Source organism: Catharus ustulatus, chromosome 2, assembly GCF_009819885.2.
Source record: "Catharus ustulatus isolate bCatUst1 chromosome 2, bCatUst1.pri.v2, whole genome shotgun sequence".
Classification (NCBI taxonomy): Eukaryota; Metazoa; Chordata; class Aves; order Passeriformes; family Turdidae; genus Catharus; species Catharus ustulatus.
Window position 1 is genome coordinate 58,755,337 of NC_046222.1, and position 21,098 is coordinate 58,776,434.

The 21,098-nt window shown below is 39.2% G+C and overlaps 1 protein-coding gene across 6 annotated transcripts in view; it reads right to left on the reverse strand.

The window, feature by feature from the left end:
* Positions 1-21,098, reverse strand: part of FNDC3A (fibronectin type III domain containing 3A) — a 118,302-nt gene that overhangs the window by 19,703 nt on the left and 77,501 nt on the right. For all 6 annotated transcript variants that reach the window (XM_033052039.2, XM_033052038.1, XM_033052040.2 and 3 more), the window contains 8 exons: positions 19,640-19,698; positions 13,898-14,055; positions 12,665-12,724; positions 9,827-9,965; positions 9,315-9,368; positions 8,614-8,738; positions 5,235-5,409; positions 4,555-4,641 (listed from right to left, as the gene is read on the reverse strand). In XM_033052039.2, coding sequence (XP_032907930.1) covers positions 4,555-4,641; positions 5,235-5,409; positions 8,614-8,738; positions 9,315-9,368; positions 9,827-9,965; positions 12,665-12,724; positions 13,898-14,055; positions 19,640-19,698 — 857 coding nt within the window. The remainder of the gene's footprint in view (positions 1-4,554; positions 4,642-5,234; positions 5,410-8,613; positions 8,739-9,314; positions 9,369-9,826; positions 9,966-12,664; positions 12,725-13,897; positions 14,056-19,639; positions 19,699-21,098) is intronic.

Consider the following 21,098-nt stretch of genomic DNA (forward strand, 5'->3'; position numbering starts at 1 on the left):
CACTACATCTATATAGACAAGCTGCTTAAGATAGAACAGATGGACCACAAGATGCATGTAGAAAACCTGACAGAATGCCAGGCTCAAAGGGTGTTGGCTAATGGTTTGAAGGCAAATTAGCAGCTGTTCATGAGTGGATTTCCTCGGCAGCCAATCCAATGTCAGATTCTATTCATTATCTTTACAAGTGATCTGGATGACAGCAGTGAGTGATGCTCCCAGATTTGCATATAGTACCAAACTAGGAGAAGACAGACATATGCTGGAGGGAAGAGCCATCATACAGACTTTGATAGGCTGATAGATGAAATATTGCATTAACAATAACTGTATGAGCTTTGGACGAAGATACACCTGGGATGGATGAAGATGCACCTGGGATGGAATAATCCCAGCACCAGTGCAGTCTGGGGTGTGACTCTAGCCAGTTTTTCTTTTTTCAGCTCTGCTGAGAAGCATATTGGGATTTGAGTAGGAGCAAGCCAAATAAATCAGCAAAGCATCTTGGCAGTAGCAAAACCAAATTTTTTCATGGGCTGCATCAGCAAGAATTTACCCAGCAGTACAAAGGATTTAATTATGTCACTTTACTAAGCACTTTTAAAACCATGCTTGGAATACTGTGTGCAGTTTTGGTCCTCCCAGTTCAAGAGACACTGGGAAACTGTATAGAGTTCAGAAGAGGGCCAGCATGATGATCAGATGTTTAAAGAACCTGATATCAGAAAAAAAAGCTTTATTTTATTCTGCCTGAGTAAAAAGAAGTTTCACTGGGAAGGATCTAATCACAGCCTTCCAGCACCTAAGAAATAGTTATAGAAGAGATTAAGACGTTGCCTTCCAAAGAATTTGGAATGACAGGACAAGAGCCAGCAGACACAAAGTGTGTTAGGGAAAATCCTAGCTGGATATAAGAAAAGAAACTAATTACCATTAGAAAAGACAGCCCAGAGAAGTGGTTGAATTGTACTTACTGGAAGTACAGAAATCTCAGCTCAACAGGGCTGGGACAGGTTTGAACTGCCTAAGCTAAGGCCTTGCTTTCTACACAAATTTGACCCAGATGATCACTAAAAGTCTCTTCCAACCTAGACTTTTCTGTGATTCTAGGAAAACAAATTCATGCTATTCTTTACTTTGTACTTTTTAGTTTAGTTTAGTAAAAAGCTAAACCACCTAGGAAAAAAAGAAAAAAAAGGAAAAAAAAAGTCCTTTTCAGCTTTAGATCTGTTTTAAAAATGAGCAGAATAGAAATGACAGCAGTGATGTTAGTACAGACTGAGAAGAGGAAATGCAAGCTAACATGTCTCTCAGACATTAAGTCTCCTGATAGAGTTTACAAGATTAATAATCATCTGGTTGTCTTTGTGCCCTTACAAATGAAGTTAAACAGGCAGTTAGCATTTACGTATTATAATAAGGTTTCGAATGGTTATAAAGCTTCTTTCAAAAGCCTTAAGGAATATTACTACTAATTAAGTCTTTCCCCGTATAATAAAAATTAAAGACCTGATTAACATAACATTTGTTTCTCCTTTATGCTCCATGAATGAGCGAACAGAGACTTCTGTTTATTGTTTTGCTAATAAAAATAGGATATAAACATTGGAGTTTATTTTAATGAGAAACTTAGGATGTTTAAGTAACTATACATTTACTAGTAACGAGTATGATTAATATGCAGTATTACTTTCAAAGGAAGACTATGATCATGTCCTGCAAAAGCTAGTTTCAAGACAATGAGCTATTCTTTAGTTCGTGTGTAGCTGTAATAGTGCTAGAAACATGTCTTTTAAATTATTTAAATACTAAGTTATGCAAAAAACCCAACAAAATGATATTAAGAAGTGCAAAATATCATCTGAAAAGGAATACTTACATGCTTTAGTGTTAACTCAAAACAAATCAATCAACCCTTAAACTATTGCCATTCATATTGCAAGGAGAAGCTGTCCTTCAACAGTTCCCAATTCTTCGTTAAGAAATGCTATTTTAGGTGCATGCATGATGAGAGCTATCAACATTTTTCACTTGCAGACGGATGAGGTTATTCTGACTGTGCCTCAAGTTGCACCAGGGGAAGTTTAAACTGAACATTAGGAAAAATTCCTTCACAGAAAGAGCAGTCAAGCATTGGCAAGGCTGCCCAGGGAAGTGGTTGAGTCACCACCCCTGGAGGTATTTCACAGATTTGCAGATTATGTTGCTTAGGGATATGGTTTAGTGTTGGGTTAAGAGTTGGGCTTGATCCTATAGGTCTTTTCCAACCTAAATGATTCTGTGATTCGTACTGTAGGACATGTCTTTAGCTTTGTTCCAAAACTCAAGCAACTAGAAAAATAGAGACTATAGAATAGCCCAGGCTGGAAGGGCTAAGATCATCTGGTCCAACCCTTCATGGCAAAGTGAGCCTAGATGAGATTATCTAACATCCTCTCCAGTCATATCTTGAAATCATCCAGTGATGGGGACTCCACCACATTTCTGGGGAGGTTGTTCCAGTGATTATTTGATCTCACTGTGGAAAATTTCTTTCCTATAGCAAGGTGAAACCCCTTCCAGTGCACCTTGTAACTCTTGCCCCTTGTAATCTCCAGGTGGCTCCTTGTGAAGGGAGAACCTCTCTCCTCTCTGCAGTCAGGCTTTAAGTACTGGCAAACTGTGATGACATCTCTCTGAGCCTTCTCCAGTGAGAAAATATGCAATTTCTTTAGACTTGCATTATAAGGCATGTTCTCCAGCCCTTTTATAATTTTTGTGACCATCCTTTGGACCAACTCCCACTCTGCCTGTATTTTGTGAATTGTGTGGATCAGAACTGGACACAGTTCTCCAAGTGTGATCTGACACAAGCTGAATACAGGGAAGATACCTTATCTCTGCTAGCAACGCCACTGCCGAGTCAGTCCAGGATCCAGTCTGCCTGAAGGTCCCTTTCAGCAAGGCTGCTCCTAGCCTATAGTGGCCTCCTTGGTTGTTCCTGCCCAGGTGCAGAACTTGGCACTTGTCTTTGTTAAACTTCATGGCGTTTTTGCCACCTCACTCTTCTATCCTGTCCAGGTGTTTCTGTAAGGTAGTTTTGCCTTCTGATGTGTTCATCTGAACACTCTGTGTCTGTCACCCGCAAACTTGGTGAGGGTGCTTTCAATCCCATCATCAAGATCAGCTGTGAAAATGAGCAGCATGCAGCCTCCTATCCCTAGGAGTTCCTAATTCAGACAGGCTGCCAGTCTGACTAGAAACCATTGATCACCACCCTCTGAGTGGGGCCTGTTGGCCAGTTTTCTACTCATCTCACATACCACCTACCCAGTCTGTCTTTGGCCAGGGAGAAGGCAGTGGGAAACTACTGAGTGCTTGCTAAAGTTCACGTAAAGAACATCCACAGATTTCCTTGGACCAACTCGAAGTGTTGCCTTGGGTAGGATATGATCAGGCTAGTCAGCCATTATTTACTTTTGGTGTAGGCTATTCCCAACTTGGACTGCTTTGTTTGGCTTGTAGTACTTCCAAGGAAGACTTTTCCATTTCTTTTCCAGTGACTGAAGTAAGATTAATGGGCCTATAGTTCCCTGGGTCTTCTTTTGAGCTCCTCATTATATTCCCCCTCTTCCAGACATCAGGGATATCCCTTGATCTGCATTACATTTCAAATGTTATAGACAGGGATCTTCTGGCAATGTCAGGGATTCCTCTTAACATCCAGAAGTGGACTGATCTCTTCCAAGAGACCAAACCCCAGCCTTGTCACAGCTACCTTATTCTGTGATATGGGGTCCAGTTATGCTGGTAAGGCAGAGGCAAAGAAGATATTGAGAACCTCTGCTTTATTGGCATTATTAGTAAGTTGCCTCTTTGCCCTGTTTAGGAATGGCTTCTGTATGTCTTCCCTGTGCTTCTACTTCTCACGTATCTGAAGAAGCATTTTATGTCATTCTTGTCATCTTTGGCCAGTTTCAGTTCCAGCTGATCCTAAGCCTTCCTGACTTCAAACTCCGCGTGTCCTGGCAAAGTTCTTGTAGTCCTTGATGGCTATTTGATCATCTTCCCATGGGCAGTATGCTTCTTTCTACCTTTTAACCACACCCAAAAGCTCATAGTTAGCCCAGACTTCTTTCTGAACTAAAAGTTCAGCCCTCAAGTTTATTAAAACAGGCTCAGCACCATGGTAATATGGATGACTTACTAATGTTTTTTTTATCAAGGCCGCTCCTTACCCTAACACCTTCACTGTATTTACTATCAAAGAACCCATAGCTACACTAAGTAATATCACCCATGTCACTGAAACAAACCAGCCAAATAAAAAAACCCAACTGTTAAGAACATGTACTTAAGACTTGGAATTTCAGGATACCTGCAACTGTGTTATACCCTTGCAGAGGTTCTTATTGCTTTTGCAGAAACAATAATGCAGGTGCTCAGTCAACAGTTTTAAGAGATTGAAACTGTAAGAAACTGGCATCAAATTCAGTTTTCCTTAAAAAAGGCCCTCCCCACTTCTGAATCAATCTCAAACTAGTCTGGTGCCCAAACACACGAAAAAATTCTTACCCTAAATTTATACTTTGTACTACGCCTCAAATTCTTCACCGTGTAGGTAAGATCGTCACCATCATATTTTGGCTTGAAACCGTATCCCTGCAGAATTAAATAGGATTATTTGAAACATTATCTTTGCAGACCAGAGGATCTAACATACTTCATACAAATAAATTAGTTGTTTCAAACTGTAATTATTATGCTTCTTGGACAAAGTAATAAATGCATCTTCATTGCGTCAAGACTTTTTTTTTAAGAGGTGTGAATTCATTAATCATTTTCCAATCAAGAGAGGAGAAAAGATCAGTAAGAAAATCATATACAGTGTCACTGGAAATTTTATCTAAAACTTTCAAAGAGTAAAACAGTACTGATTTTAAGACAAATGTTGTTAGTCTGAAATGACATCTGGAGGGACCACACTTCATGATGCAATTGCTTTGATCCAGCTCTTATATGGCTTAACTTGCACGCAAAAATTCACAAAGTTATAAGCAATTTGCAGAAATGGGGTTTAATAATACTAAATACAATTAAAAGAAGAAAGCTAGGTGGCCTGGTCACAGCAATGACAAGTCATTAGCTTAATTTCAGAAAATACAATTCCTTGTAGAATATTCTAGCACAATAATAATTGCTACACTAATACAATAATGTATCAAACATATTGAGAATAAGTATTCTAAACTTACTGAGTTCTCATCCTCCATCTCTAATATATATGAGATTCCTTCATCTGATGGTGTTCCTGAGGGTTTTGTCCATTGAAGGGATAACCAAGTAACTCCAGCATTAATCAGCAAAGGACTTGCTGGTGTGGTTGGGGCAGTGCCTGAGGTATGATACAGGACTTCTTCACTAAAATCACTGTTTAAAACAGACAGTATGTAAACTAACTAGACACAACAATTAATAGCTAAAAACCAAAATTCTTACTAAACACAGCTATGACAGTTTCTTGGAGATATGCGCAATGGGAAATTGCAAGCTGTTACATACAAACAACTTAACTAGCCCGTGAGTCTGTCAGTAACAAAATATCTGAACAAGGTTAAGATGTTCATAATTGAAAGATTCCTTTGTATGATATAATTACAATGTTTTGCTAACCAAAACCGTTTTGTTTTTTCATATTATCTCAGTATTCTAAAACACTAAAGCTCTATATGCAATAATACCCTAAAACCACCCTTCCTTTTCAAAGTGAAAACATGAAGGCATAAAAGCATTTATGGCAAGACCTCAAAAAAACTTTGCTTATGTGTTCTGAGCTTACTTTGAAGTACTAGTTTCTCTAGAGATTCAGAAAATAATAGAATAGCCTCATTTAATGGTGAGTTACTTTAAGAGTTGATAAAATGAAAGTCTTATTGCAGAAGAAGCAGAGTGTATACCAGTGAATCTTCTAACATAACTGTTATCCTTATCTGATTTAGATTAGATACACCTTATGGTGAAAATACAAACAAATTACATAAGAAGAGCTACTGTGAAACAGAGGGATGCAAAAGTCAGTGAACAGGTACTGTGCTTGCACAGATAGTCTGATATGCATCCATCTAGACTAAGAAGCCCCACCTGGTTTTGCTGCTTTACATCAGATCTGAAGAATGACTTACAAGCCTAAAGCTAGTCTAGTTTTTTTAACCATATAAAACTAATGTCAAAGATGTAATTTTAATTTAAAAGCTAAGGATTGCCTAAATGAGCATCAGAAAGTCCTAAAAATAAAATCCTCTGTATCGCTTAAAGAAATATACCAGTTAAATTTCTCATGTATTTTGACCCTGACTTGCCTGAAAAATCTCAATAAAATAATAACTCAATTTCACTTTCTCTCTTACTCAACCTATATTATAGCAATGCACACGTTATAAATTTTGGTCTGCATTGAGGTATTTTTGGCACTTAAAGGAAAAAATCTTACAGACAACACATTATCAAGAGTGTTGATAGCACAGAAAACAGACATATTGTTTGCGAGGACTGTCAAAGAGATGTGAAGTAAGAAGGGAAAAAGTAAAAAACAAGAGAAAACTTCCAAATTTGTGGGAACAGTAATTTTTTTCTTGTAAGAAGTCACAAGCAAGAAAATTTCTGGAATGGAGAGAAAGTGATATCTACACTATATTTACTAAAAGAAGATCAGCAGCTTGAAGAAAGGTTAGCTACAAATAGTATGTGTAACTCTTTTCAAAACAAACTATTGAAGGAGTCAACTTACAAGTAGATATAAGGTAAAAAACCCACATCTTAAAAAGATTTAATCCCTAAACTTGCTTGAACCACTCCGAAATACACTGAAATAAACTAAGAGTTCCAGCCATAGCCATATTTGAATGACTATTAAACAACTCCCTCAGAAGTACAGTACTATCTATTTTTGAAAATAGATTTTATTTTTCAAGTTTTCTTTAACCACTGTTTCATGTAGGTTAGAATTAAATTTAAAAATTAGTAACTCAGAGATAAAATATCTGTTCTTTTCAGTAAAATTATTTAGACAAAATTCTGTCTCCAGATGCCTAATGTTCTCAACACTCTTCATAAGGGATAAACAGGCACTCTACACTAATAAATATTATTTCAACAGACTTCTTAATTAAATAATACCATAAAGACAATAAAGCACATCTTCACAAGGCTATGAAATATTGATTTAAAAATCTATTCAGTGTGATTAGTTTAAGAAGGGTACTTAACTGATCAGTGTCTTCAAAGCTTATGCTGGAGGAATCTGTAATATGTGCAGCTATTCCTAGAGGGTACATTTACACTCCAATGTAAAAGGGGAACAGGAAGACAGCCCAAGCACTGGACCCTGTTTAACTGCCAGCTCCCTCCCTGTCTTTATTTTTAACAGTTCCAACTGAATCTCATCAAGACAAAGTCCAGGAGCAACTCAAGAGAATCATTAATTCCAGGAACACCATCCAGAAGGTAGTAATGTAATAAAGACTATTGGAGCATACCAAAAGTCATTCTAGTCTACTGCAGTGTCCTCTGACAGTAGCACAAAGCAGATGCTTAAGGAAAGACACAGGAACAGGCACTTTATGCAATCATTGCCTGAGTACTCTCCAAAGCCTCCCAAACATGCCTCAGATCTCCTGATCCAGCTGTATTTTTCACATACTAGTCTGCAGAAGATTCCTTTTGCCCAGCATGAATTATGACCCTGGCTCTGGCTGCCTACTCTTTACACTGTTCTTTAACACTGGCCAAGCAGGCACTTGCTTCAAGCACTGACTTCTGCCAGATACAGGACACAAAACACACATCCTCTATTCCATGCTATAAAACACACATCCTCTATTTCCTGCTATAAAAACACCACTTTAGTGAGCTGCAGCACAATGTTCATAATATTTGAATTATAAAGACAAACACAAAAAGCAATTTTATGCTGATGGTGAGGAAAACACTATTTTTATGCCCCACAGGACCTCAAAGTCCAAGTATTGCTAGGTAGTGTGGACACCAGGAGCCCGCTGTAGAGGAGATGAGCTCTTGTAGTCTGACTGTTAGCAAGGTGCATCTGCTTTGCCTGATGACAAAGCACACTCAAGAACTAATGCACCCAATGATGCAAGCATAACTTCACAAAACATTGTTTTCAAGTTCTTACTTATATTCTCCACTGAAATCACATGTCATTCATTCAAAAATTGAAAACAAAGTTTGGTGCCCTATAACATCTGAAAAGTAGTAATTAAAAGCATGAACCACATATCCTAAGCATTTATAATAAGCTCTAGAACTTCCAAAGAATTAATTGATATGGTAATGTCATATTCTGTTTATTTCCCAGGGTAACCTTAGATGAAGCGACAATATCCTGGCACACAGGCTACCTGCAAAAAGAATAATCCAATCACATAGTGTGAGTTAACTAAGCAGTTGGATTTGATGATCACTGTAGGTTCCTTCCAACTGAAATACTGTATATTCTATATTCCATTTCAGACCATTTGAAGACCTTTTTCTTTAAATGCCACCATAAGTTTTTCCTAAAGTAGCACACACATGCATGCATATGCATTCCATATTTATGTATGCAATAGTATTTACCTCATTCCCATGTCATTTTTGGCTGCTAGCCTAAAGGTGTACCCCATTGCTGGTGATAGTTTAGTGATCCTGTACTGCTTCTGTTGACCGTAATAACACTGGCAAAACTCTCCATTTCCTTTTCCCTAAAAAGTAATAAGTTAATAATATTATTCACCTTATTACATATGCATCCATCAATTAAAGTACACACAAACATGAAGTAAAATCCTTTTTTGAAATTAAATATAACTCAAGAATCTCCATATGGTGAGGCAGTAGCATATGACACTTTGTATTAAATTAGCAGCTTTTTTCCTTCCTTTCCATTTCCCAGTTCATTGGGGCTGAAAGAATAAAAGCCATGCAACTCTGCCCTCTCAGGATAGCTGATTGTTCCAGGGCCACAGCTGATCCACCCACTTATTAAAAAAAAAGACTTACAGGAAAATGACCCTTCCGTGTCAGCTGACACTGTGAGCTCTTGAACACAGTATTGGACAACAAGTGAAAAAGCCACTATGAAGAGTGGCAGAATCAAGCAATTAAGATCCTTTAATTCTATATCCCCTGAGAAGCAGTAACTGTATTTTAATAATTGCTTCAGGAATTACATATTTGTCACATGCCTCTAAGCATTTTCACACAACTTGATGTGCACAGTAACATACAGCTACTTAAAAAAATAGAGGATTAAAAATACAATAGAATAACTTGCTTACTTCATCCCATTCTAAAAGGTAACTGTGGATTTTGGAACCATTATCACAAGATGCCTGTAACAGGAAAACAAGAAAATTAGAATTCTAACTGGATACAAGACCACTTAGAAAATGCATGTATGGGCCAAACCATGAGAAGAATAGTAGAAGACAAGTAATGCTCCCCTTATATGATTGTTTCAGTTGCCAGGACAGTCCTAGTTCAGTCGCCATACAATGAATGCTTGTTTCATGTTTATGACTTTTTTTTCTAATTTAGTCCTTGAAATGCATTGGGTACTGAACTCAGTAATTTTACCTTGAAAGACCCCTTGCTTTTCTGTGAATCCTTCTCTTCTTACTCAAGCCCACATTTAACCCAGTAAATCTATTTCCAGTCAGGGAACTGTGACTGAAATGAATAGGTTTGACAAAAATTTTCAGTTTCAATGAACTGGAATTTTACTGATAAATCCACAACAACTTTGAAGAGTTTAAAATATTTACTTTAACAGTTGTGAAGCAATCCTTACCTTCCACTGAAGAGTAAGAGAATTTTTGGTCCGATTAGTTATCCTGGGCAGATTTGGAGCATCAGGTTCACAGCTTGCTGTGGTAAAACTCTCTGCTTCTGAAGGACTCCCCTTTACACAGTTGCATTCTACTTGGACTCTAAAGGGGAAGAGAGTCAATAACATTTTCCTTCAAAATCTGTATAGTTTCCAAAGAAAAGTCAGCATTTGGATTAAACTGCTGCCTTGCTGCTTTATTATTAAAATCTTACTGTTATAAATAACTAACTGGGGGAAACATCTTGGTCAATAGAATCAATAAGAAAGGAGTCCTTTACTTCAGATGTACATCATTACCATCATTTGGCTTTAGTCTTACAATTATATTTGAAATATGTCTGTTATTAGCTGTACTTTGGTTGGAAAATAATGGTAGCATTTTCCAGGCTCATTATCTGTTGTAGAGATATAAACTTATATTATGAATAATTCTTCTGCAAGTGCTTTCGTCAGAAGAGCACAATGAAGTTGTTGATGTATTTCCAGAGTATCCTCTGCACTCAAGTAAGTGTCCTGCTGAGTGTGTTCACCTTGTCCTTTCCTTTAGTAAGGCTATGAATTAGCTCTCCACATACTTCAAAACAGTGAATTCTCCTTCTGTCTCAAAGGACTTGTTTTTCAGAAGAGTTGTCTCCAAAAGGAAATACATGATAATCATCTGGCCTCCCCCTGCCCCCTAAGCTGTGCAGCTATGCCTTGCCTCTTATATGGGTCAATAGCACATTACTTTGTTCTGATTAATCTGTTCCTTTGAAAAAAAACCCCAAAACCAGAACTCTCCAAAAAACCCTTCCCAATATAAGATATGTGTTGCCAGCTTAAGAAGATATAAAAATCCTGATATATTTTTGATGCATGAACGGCAAATCACAGGAAATTTGGTTTTATAGATTTCATAAACAGAGAAGGCATTCAAACAGTGACTAAAGTTCAACACAAAATTGTTTGTGCTTGCATACAATTACAAACATTAATTTGTAATTAATATGTCAATTATCTTGGTGGTTGAGTTGTTCCAGTCTTAGTTGATTTTGTGCAGTGTTCATACTGGCAGAAGGAAGAGCTTGGATGGTCAAGTCACCGATTCCCATGTGTTGCCTACAGCTACCAGAATTAAGCAGATAGAACAGGGTTTAGACAGAAAAAGAGAATTCTAGGCACCGACCCTTATGCTCCATGAATTTTCAACTTCAACCTTGTTAGATAAAATATATAAATGCTACTAAAAATAGGAACAAAATCACAGGCAAACACTTTCATATCAAAGAGCTTAGAGCCAACTTACCATTCATCTTTCTCCTCACCTTGTGCTCCAGGCAACACAGGAGCTCAAATTAAATGAGGGCTGTGATAAGAACAGACCCTCTTTTGCTTTCAGTTTGACAACCAGGACAATACTCTGGAAAACAGCTCTGGGAGGTGTAGACCCCTTCATACCAAGGACTGGAAACCTAGCTCTCCCACTTGAGCAAATACCAAAAAGGCTTTTGTACAAGGCAAATCCTATCCTAAACCCAATGTGGAAGGAGATAAAACATTGTAAACCGGGACCCATACTCTGACACACTTCTGTTCCCTGTGCTTCCTATCAGCTGCCTCTAAATTGCTTCCCTTGGTCAGTACACAGGGATCTTGTGGTTCTCCACACAGTCAAGAGAGGCAGGACATTCAGTCATGTAATGTCTAAGAAGGTACTCTACACTTGTCATTACCTCCTGAAAAGGCACTTCTTTTAAGGAGGCCCTAATTTCTGCCTTCACAATGTTATTTACTGGTAAACTGCTGTATTCCCACTATTTTTTAAAACCAAGAATCACGGAGTAGTTTGGGTTGGAAGAGACTTTTAAAGGTCACCTTGTCCGAACTTCCCTACAATAAACAGAGACATCTTCAACTAGATCAGGCTGCTTAGAGCCAACCTGGCCAATCTTTCCCTGTATGGTTTCACAGGATGGGCCATCCACCATCTCTCTGGGCAAACTGTTCCAGTGTTTCACTACCCTCAGTGCAAAAAACTTCTTCCATATATCTAATCCTCCCTCAGTCCCTGTCCTGCTGTCCATCCACTGGAGAGGTGTGAGAAGAGAGGCTGCCAGTGAAGACTAAGGCAAAAAGGTTATTGAGTACCTCAGCCTCTTCCTCATCCATAGTTATCAGTTGGTCAGTTATGTTAGTCTGGGAGGATATGCTTTCTCTGACCTTTGTTTCTGGTTGACATAAGAAGGCCTTAGTCTTTGCATCCCTTACCAAGTACAGCTCCAGATGAACCTCCAATATTTAAAAAAAGAGGGAAGAACAATATCTAACCACATCTTCCCAATCCTATGCTATTTCTTCTGAACTAGTGAAGTAGTCAATTCTGCTAGAAGGGTAGAATTATACTGAGCTGGGGGCACATTTTGTCATGCTGATGGGGACAGGTTCACTGCTGTACCGGACCAAAGCAAAAGTAGCATGATATGACTTCAGTAGGCCAAGCAGGAAGCATTTTCCAGTGCAAGGTATTTTCCTCTGCTGCTTGTGGAAAATTGAAAAGCAGCATCTGTGCCTTGGTCCAAGGACAGAAAAAGGTGACTGTGTTAGCATAAAGGAAAGAGCATGAATATAGGATGAATATGCACCCATCTTGTCTTATGTTGTCCAAAATGGACTGAGTGGTCAGCTTAGTCAAAAATGTTGACTGTGACTCAAAAGAGGATGAGAAGTGACTAAGACCATCTCTGAAGACTCAGGCAGTCACACAATGAAGCTTTTAAAACATTTCTACTGAATTTAATGAAGAGAAAGTGAGATACTCACTTTGCATGGTAATCAGTTGCTGGCCTGAGATCATTTACAGTAACTTTATTTTCTTCTCCACTGGAAAGAGATACAAGTTTGTTTTAAAGATTGTTTCAGAATTCCATATATTTATAAAAAAAGACATGCATTGTATACATCAACACATCTTCTATGAAATGTATTTGCGAAAAGTTTGTCTTTTGCTAAATACAGCAATGTGTAAATGCATTTATCTCTGAATTTTAGAGGCTTCTTGTGTTATTCCTGTTCTTTCGCTCTGGTGGTTTTAGGGCGCTTTTTTGTTTGCCGCTTTCTAAGGAGTAGCAATTGTTTTTTTTCTCTACTTAGTAAGAAACCTGCATGTGTATGCATCTATGTTATTATTAAAAGAAAAACCCACTGAAGTACTGGAGCCTACAGCAGCTCAGTCCAGCCTTGCAAAATAATTATCTAAAACTGTACATGACGGCACATACCTACTCGTTAGAGTCTAGGAAACAGAAAAGGCACCAAAATAACATCTATTTGTCTGCTTTTGCTGACATCAGTTTATCTCAGCAAAGGTAATTTCTCTGTTTCTAGTTTCTTGGATAGGGATACTCAGCTTGCAGTTACATGAAATCCATGGAAGATGACTAAGACAAACTAGTTAGATACAAAGGTTTAAAACTAACAGAGAACTCTGTACCCTTAATTCTATATTTTACTGTCATATTTCTCCAGATTGCAAAAAAATGGACTGAAAACCACTGTGTTAGGAATTAAACAATTGAAGAGTTTTGTTTGCTTTGCTGCTGCTGTGAGCTGTGTTCTCTGTGAATTTGCTTTTTTCTTTTTTCATATCATAAGACTGTCTCTTACCAGGATCAATTTCAGTGAGGGATAACCTTACTGAGGGGAAGAGCATGTGCTGACATAAAAAGCAGTAAATCCAATTTATTTTTCTCACTAAATGTATGTCTCACTATTTGAGAACTCACAGTGTCTAGTAGAGCTGGTTGAAATACAGTAAAAGTGGTATTAAAATATACCTCCAACATGTAAGAACAAAATCTTTAAATTCCAGTTGATGGCACAGACTTCAGTAATAAAATGAAATTAATTCTACTGAAAAAGGTAGCTAATTTCAAAACAGAAATGACACAAAACTGCTAATTATTTAACTTTCTGGACAACAAGCAGATTTAAAATGAGGTTTTAAGCCACATATTTCAATGCACCAGTGATTAAATAAAAACAGCCACCACCTACATGTACACAGTTTTGTACTTTCCATCTTTTCCAGTACTTGAAATCATCACTTCATAAGTATAAACCTCTGGTATGTCATTCTTGTCTGTGTCTTCTCCAGAATCACTGGATGGAGGGGACCACATCAGCAGTGCTGTTCTTGCCTGAATATCCGATACCTGTAGAAACACAAAATTTTGAGACCTCTGCCATTTAAATGCTATTGTATATAAATGTTACTTTGCCACAAAGGATGAAAGAAAAATCATATATATTAGCAAATCCGAGTATTTCTACTGATATGCTACCTACTAACTAGTTTTTACAGATGAAATCAGGTTGGAAATGCAAGGAATGCCATGAGGAAAATGCAGTGCTAGGCAGAGGGCAGAGACACCTGTTGGTACCGAACGCCACCCAGTGGGCTGCTGAAACATGGACCAGAGCGTTGGCCAGGCACAGGGATGGTAAAGCACATCCTGGGACATCAGGCACTTCATTAAACCAGGCTTCTGGCACCTTTTCCTTGGAAACTGCTGGTACTATGACTTTTTTAACACCTTCTAGGCATGTTCACAAGGTCCATGTACATACACATAGGGACAATATCCTGGAGAATTTCTGTGATGGTGCTTGCCTGAGCACCCCAACCATTGCAAAAAGACCTGCATAAGAACAGTTGGTGTGGTAGAAATAGGAGTATAACCTCCAACTATCCAAAAAGAGGCCCCAGCAGACTAATCATGCTAAAGGCAGTGACCCTCAGGGGTGTTAAATGGAAACACAGGGGTGTTAAATGGAGACTCCTGAAACACAGAAGTCATCAGCTTTAGAAGTGTAGAAGTAGCATGAAAATTTGTAACGGGGGGTGGGCAAGAGATGCTGGAATGGAACAGAGCAATGTTCAAAACCTGGCCTGACAGTGTGAGAAATTGCCCTGCCAACTACTGCTGCCTCCATCCAGTCCTGACAGACGCTGTGAATAGCTGCACCCCACCTGGTGCAACAGCATTTTGGGGTGCAGCAGGCATGGATCTGCAACTCAAGTGAGTGCATGTGACCTAGTGGAGAGCTTTCTCAATGGCCTGTGGATTAGCAGTTTGTAGGGAACAACAGATTCTATGGAACAATGCAGTCACACACAAAGCTACTGAAGCAGCTACATCTTCAAAGGAGACGCATGACTAGAGGCACCCACAACCCCAAAAGAATGGGCACTGCCTCAGTACCATGTGTGCTGCAAGGAGCTGAGGATGTTCATGTTTTTGTAGGTGAGTGCACAGGTGCATGCAGGTGATTACAAATTTTTAGGATCTGTCATAGAAGAATGCCTAAAAATTTGTGGCTGTTCATAAGTATTGCACATCTGCTATTGTGGTTTATATGTTGCACCCACCTACTGTTTCCAATCATTTATAAGTGAACTCAAAGCACATTTCATTATATGAAATGACTAGTTTTACAATATAACCATAGTGTATGTCTATTTTGGGAATAATTGCCTTTGAAAATCTATTACCAGAGTATCAGAATCAAAAAGCTATCTTCACAACTGGTGCTCTCAAATTGCTATAATCTACTGAACTAAAAAACAGAATAGGTCAGCTTCAAGAACGAAGCAGAGAGGACATGACTGATTGATAGTAAACAGAAAGGAAGAAAAATTACACTATATGAGCCTCAATGTCTTGGAAATAATGTCACTAAACTGTTATGCACTAACAGGACTGTATATCATATCCTAAAAGGAGTCAAATGTTGGTAGGACTAAACACTGAAGTTTCTCTTTAAAATGTGATAAAAAAAATTCCATGACTATCTTGATGCAATCACAAATTAGACCAACACTATCTATAACCACTGCAGTAAAATTCTAGCATTTCTGGAAGTCTCTGGAGTTATGGGAAGCATCTGATAAAGTTCCCTCTTGGACAATATTTACCCCACCATCCTGAGTCGCAGCAAGTGTCAGGAGATCCTGAGGGAAAGAAATGCAGGTTCCCCAAGGACCTACTGTACTTCAGGACTAGCAGATACATTTTAAGATGATCTGTTCCTAGGTTTAGTTACTTTAACAGTTGAATTTTACTCTTAGTGTCCAGGCAGTGTCCCTTTTACTAACAGCTAAGCCTACTAGTCCTAGCCACCACGGAGTTGAACATCAGACCTTCCCTTCCTTTTGCAGTTGTTTCTCATGCATTTGAAAACTGTTAGCATTTCACTTTTCCCTCACCTATAAAATCTGATAATTCTCACTGTTCTCCTTATCTCCTACTGATTAATTTTCTTTACTGCTTTGCCCAGAACTGCTCACAATACCTCATCTAATATTCTGCTAACACCAAACTGTCACCTGACAGATTACATTTCCTTCATATATAGGATATTTTCAAAAAAGCCTCTGTGACATAACGAAAAAATAAGTATTTTTGAAGAGCCAAGATTTAAGATCAGGAGAATCCACTACTATTACAGGCTCTGAGACACTTGGGAGTGGTTTTTTCAAAAAACTTGGGATTACTCATTACTTTTTATGCTTATGCAAGCAAGTGCAATTGCTTCTGGTGGCAACTCTGAGCACTAGGTGCTTCTGCAAAGCAGATGTAATACTTAGGCCAGACTCCAGCACTGTGGAAACAAGAGATGGGCATGTCTTCATAAGCAATCCAGCTTACCATAGTCAATCTCCTCATTAAATATGTTACACATGCCATTTGGGTCAAACAAAGGAGTAATTTTAGTGTGTGCAATCTGGATTCATTCACAGTAACCCAAGATACTTAACTGTGAGGTGCATCACGTGCTGTAAGTCCACAAACATACACAGAACCACAAAGTATGATGATCTCCAAAGGATTTACATGATATATAACCAACCCTCAAATTCTGAGCTCTTATTGCCTCTTATTAAATACTCAGCCTTCTGCACTATTCTTCATTTGGCTTTTGACTTTTCAGGTCTTCTTTTCTGCTTGCTTTGTTATTTGGTTAACAGACATGACAGCTGGTGAAGACTTTGCTCAAACACCGAGGTGCAATCTGAGAACCACTCCAATTTACATCTGGGTATAAATAGTTCAAGAACCCTAAGTAGAAGGGTCATCTGGTGTCAGTATCATGTTATCAACTTAACACTGCCATGTATGAAAGGATAAGGGATCCATATGGAAAAAAGTTCAAGGAAATCAGAATCCAACAGGAATTTGGAGGTAGCAAAATTGATGCATCCCATACTACATAGGACTGAACAGTATTTGTAAATGAAGGAACATGACAGAGACCACCACCTGATTTAGATGTACATGCCCTGGATCTGGGCATTGAGACGTGGGACAGCCCCAGAGAGGTGATACTCTGAGCAATACTCCAGTTTTCTTGAGTAGGATATGGTACAAAGGACATTGTACTGGACAGCACCCTGTATGATCACCTGATCATATGGCCACCACCACAACCAGTACAGCCTACACCAGCATGGTTCACCCAGGGAACAGAGTACTGATGATCCATCAGAAACCACAATCCTCATAAGCGTTTCAACAAAAACATTAACTAAAAACCTGCAGGAATATTTCTGATGAGAACCACAAAGAGAAAGTGTGAAAAAAAAAAGTCCTAGTTAATTTGAAGGAAAGTGAGTAAAACATTTCCTTGATGAAACTTTGGGTGTGGCTCAGAATTCTGCAAGGCCCAAGCAGGCAACACAGACTCCTATCACATCACACCCCACTCCCCCAAGCTGCAACATCAGCTAGATTTCCACCCCCTCAGAGCCCTGACAGTCCCTTGTTTTCATAAAGCATAAGCCTCTCCAATTGCTGGAAGCCTGGCTTTTTGCCTTGTGTACACTCTGTATCTGTAGGAGACTACCAATGCCTGTGCCTGTGATGCCTTCTAAGGCCTGCAGAGATCACTTGCTGCACACAGTTACATGCAATGGTGTCCAAGCAAGAACACGGTAGGGAGAGGAACTAGGGTGCTTCTCTAAAAGGCATGGAGTGTTGAGGGCAGAACAAAGTGAAAGAAAACATGATAGTACAGGCACTGCATTGCTTTTCCCTATGTCATTAGCAACACAGCACAAGACCCCACCCCTTGATCCATTCCTCTCAGTCTCATTTCAGAGAGAGTTCAGAGCTCCCCTTGGCAATGTAGTCATTGCTAACATTCCAGTTTCAGACAGCTCCCAACTAAATACTGCTTAGCCATCAATGACACAGGGGCACTGAAGACATGTCAACCCATCCTGATGCTTGGACACAGCAGGACACCAAGTGTTCAGGACTTCCTCTATACAATCCCTGCTCAGCACTTGGAGAACCACAGAATCACAGAATGACTGAAGTTGGAAGGGACCCCTGGAAGTCATCTGGTCCAACTCCCTTGTTTAAGCAGGGCCATGTAAAGCCAGCTTGCCCAGAACCCAGCTTGTCCAGACAGCTTTTCAGTATCTCCAAAGAGGGAGTCTCCACACTCTCTGGCCAAGTTGTGCCAAAGTTGACATTCTCACAGTACAAAAGTGTTTCCTGATGTTCAGTGGGAACCTCCTGTGTTTCAGTTTAGGCCCATTGCCTCTGGTTCTGACACTGGGCACACTGAAAAGACCCTGGCTCCATCCTCTGTGCACTTGCCTTGCAGATATCTATATACATTGATAAGATCCCCTCTGAGCCTTCACTTCTCCAGGCTAAACAGCCCCCAGTTCTCTTGGCCTCTCCTCATCAGGTTGTAAAGAAACATATGAAAGAAGAATCAAGACTAGGGCACTAAAGTGGGGCAAGGTTGCCTGGAAAGTGAAGGGAAGAAGGTACGTAGCTGAGGATTGGAGGAAGTAGCTGACTGACTGGACAAACCCATGGTAAACTCTTCCAGGAGTTTCAGTTGTATGGACTATGCTACGATAGGGAACAGAGACTGTTTTTACTCCAGCAAGATGGTGGACTCAGTGGTGAAGATTTTTGGAAAAGATGTGCAAATCTTCACAGAAAGGTTGGGACCAGGAAAAGTCCAGGCAATGAAGGAAAAAAACACTGGCCTGCTCTAAAATGCAAAAAACTGCTGATTTTAGCAACACTACTTTAAAGAGTATCTACACAAAAACATACATTAGTTTTACAAACTGATAATAAATTGGTAAATTTTCAAGCAGGTAGGTCAGAAGTCCACTGCTGACAGTCACCTTCTGTAGTGAATTTTACGTCTCTTCCCTGAAGCTGCCATAAACTCTCAAAAGATAAATAGGTCATATTTTTTCTCTACTTTGCAAATAAGGTTTTACAAAACCTCATTTTTGGTGATGTTTCCAAAACCTTGCCAGGTATCTCTCATGCCTAGAGATATGTGGTGTGTAAAATTGCTTCCTGAACAGTTAAGACTTAACAGATTCTGCAGTATAATATTATGTTAAGCATCATATTCCATTAAGCAGCATAATTATGCTACTGGCAATGTTACAATCTCTCTCTCTGTTTTTTAAATAACTCTCTCTGTTTTTTAAGTAATAAATATTAACTCTGTTAATACTGAAATTCACAGAAGAGTCAGGAAGAATTCTGCAGAGTATCAAGACAATTTTAGTTTCATAGATGCTAATACAGTAAAAATTGCTTTGTTTATTTACAGCACAGTGACTGGAAGTTACGTGAATTTGCTTTAGCATGGAAAATTAAAGACCCTTTAAACTTAAGAGAAAGAAAAGGAGGTATGACTGTGCAAAACAGCAACAGATATATTCTGATTTTATGGACAGTTTTTGTTACTTACCACTGGCTTGGCTATATTAGAAAGAAGTGCTTCCAGTGCTTTTGTTTCTTCATCCTTTTCTTAAAAAATAAAATCAAAGCAGAAGAGAAGTACCCATGAATACTATGCAGCAACTTTACAGTAAAAAAGCTCTTCAACAATTGCACACAGAAGAAAGCATTTATAAAGTAGAACATCTTGCTAACTTGCATTCATCCAGGACAACATAAAACCAAAAAAGCTTTTGAAGAAGTTGTTAATATAAAACTATTTCTAAAGCCCTTCTATGTTTTATGGAATACAGAAAGCCTGGTTATCATTTATTAATGTATAATTTTAAACCAACTGCTGCTCTGGAGAACTTAAGATCTTGGATATTTCCCACAGATTTCTCTTTGGATGAAGATGCAGACAAGTTACAGTAGTTTAAATATGTTATTGTACATCAGCTGGAAGCCTACTGGTAACACTGTTAGCCTTCCTCAATTGCAAGGGAAACAATCGAAGGTGCTTTTTATCAGCTGAAGGTATAGCTGAGCTTTATAAAGGATTTATAGCTTACAGAAAGCATTTTATCTGCTTTTCTCACATAATCTTTAAATTCATTATCTCAATAGTGCAAGTAAACAGGCTACTCAATTTTGAAAGTGTGGTCATGCATTTTTAATTACAGTAATTTCACGACTATAAGGTGCACCCTTTTCACTAAAATTTTCCCCCGAACCCAGAAGTGCGCCTTATAGTCTGGTGCGCCTTATCTGATGGACAAAGTTGCGAAATTTGCCACCCCGTAAGTGTGAGCCGTGAGCCGTGGGGGGAGTCGGAAGTGCCACGGCAGCCGGGTGGAGGTGGGCCCGGGGGCCCATGGCGCTGCCCCTGTTGGGTCCAAGCGGGTCCGGGGGCCTATGGCTGCCGAGTGAAGGCAGGCCAGGGGGCCCGTGGCACCACCCCTGTCGGGTCCGGGCGGCCCTGGGGGCCCATGGCTGCCGGGTTGAGGCAGGGCCTCGGCCAGCAACCGCACGGGGTGAGCTGGGGGCGGAGCCTCGCTGCAAAAAAAAAGTGCGCCCTGTAGTCCGGTGCGCCTTATATGATCTACAAAGTTGCGAATTTTGCCGACTCCCGGGGTGTGCCTTATGGTCGTGAAATTACTGTAATTTAGCCTGCCTTTAACCAAACATAAAAGAAAAACAAAGCCAAAACCAAAAACCAAATTCTTGAAAAACCATAGATCAAATCTATTTACAACTTTGTTTCTAAGACGGTTTATGCTGTTGAAACTAATCAAATGGTTTTCTGACTTGTATTGATGCCTAGAGGAGCTGGAACAGAGGCTAGACAGAGTTAAGAGAAATAAAATGGATCTTTATCTTCAAAGGCCACACCCTGGCAGTACCAGTGCCACAGTCATGGCCCTGCCCAGATGGCTTCAAGATGGAAGCAAAAGAAGGCTTGGTCACAAGATCTCACATTTTTATAGGTT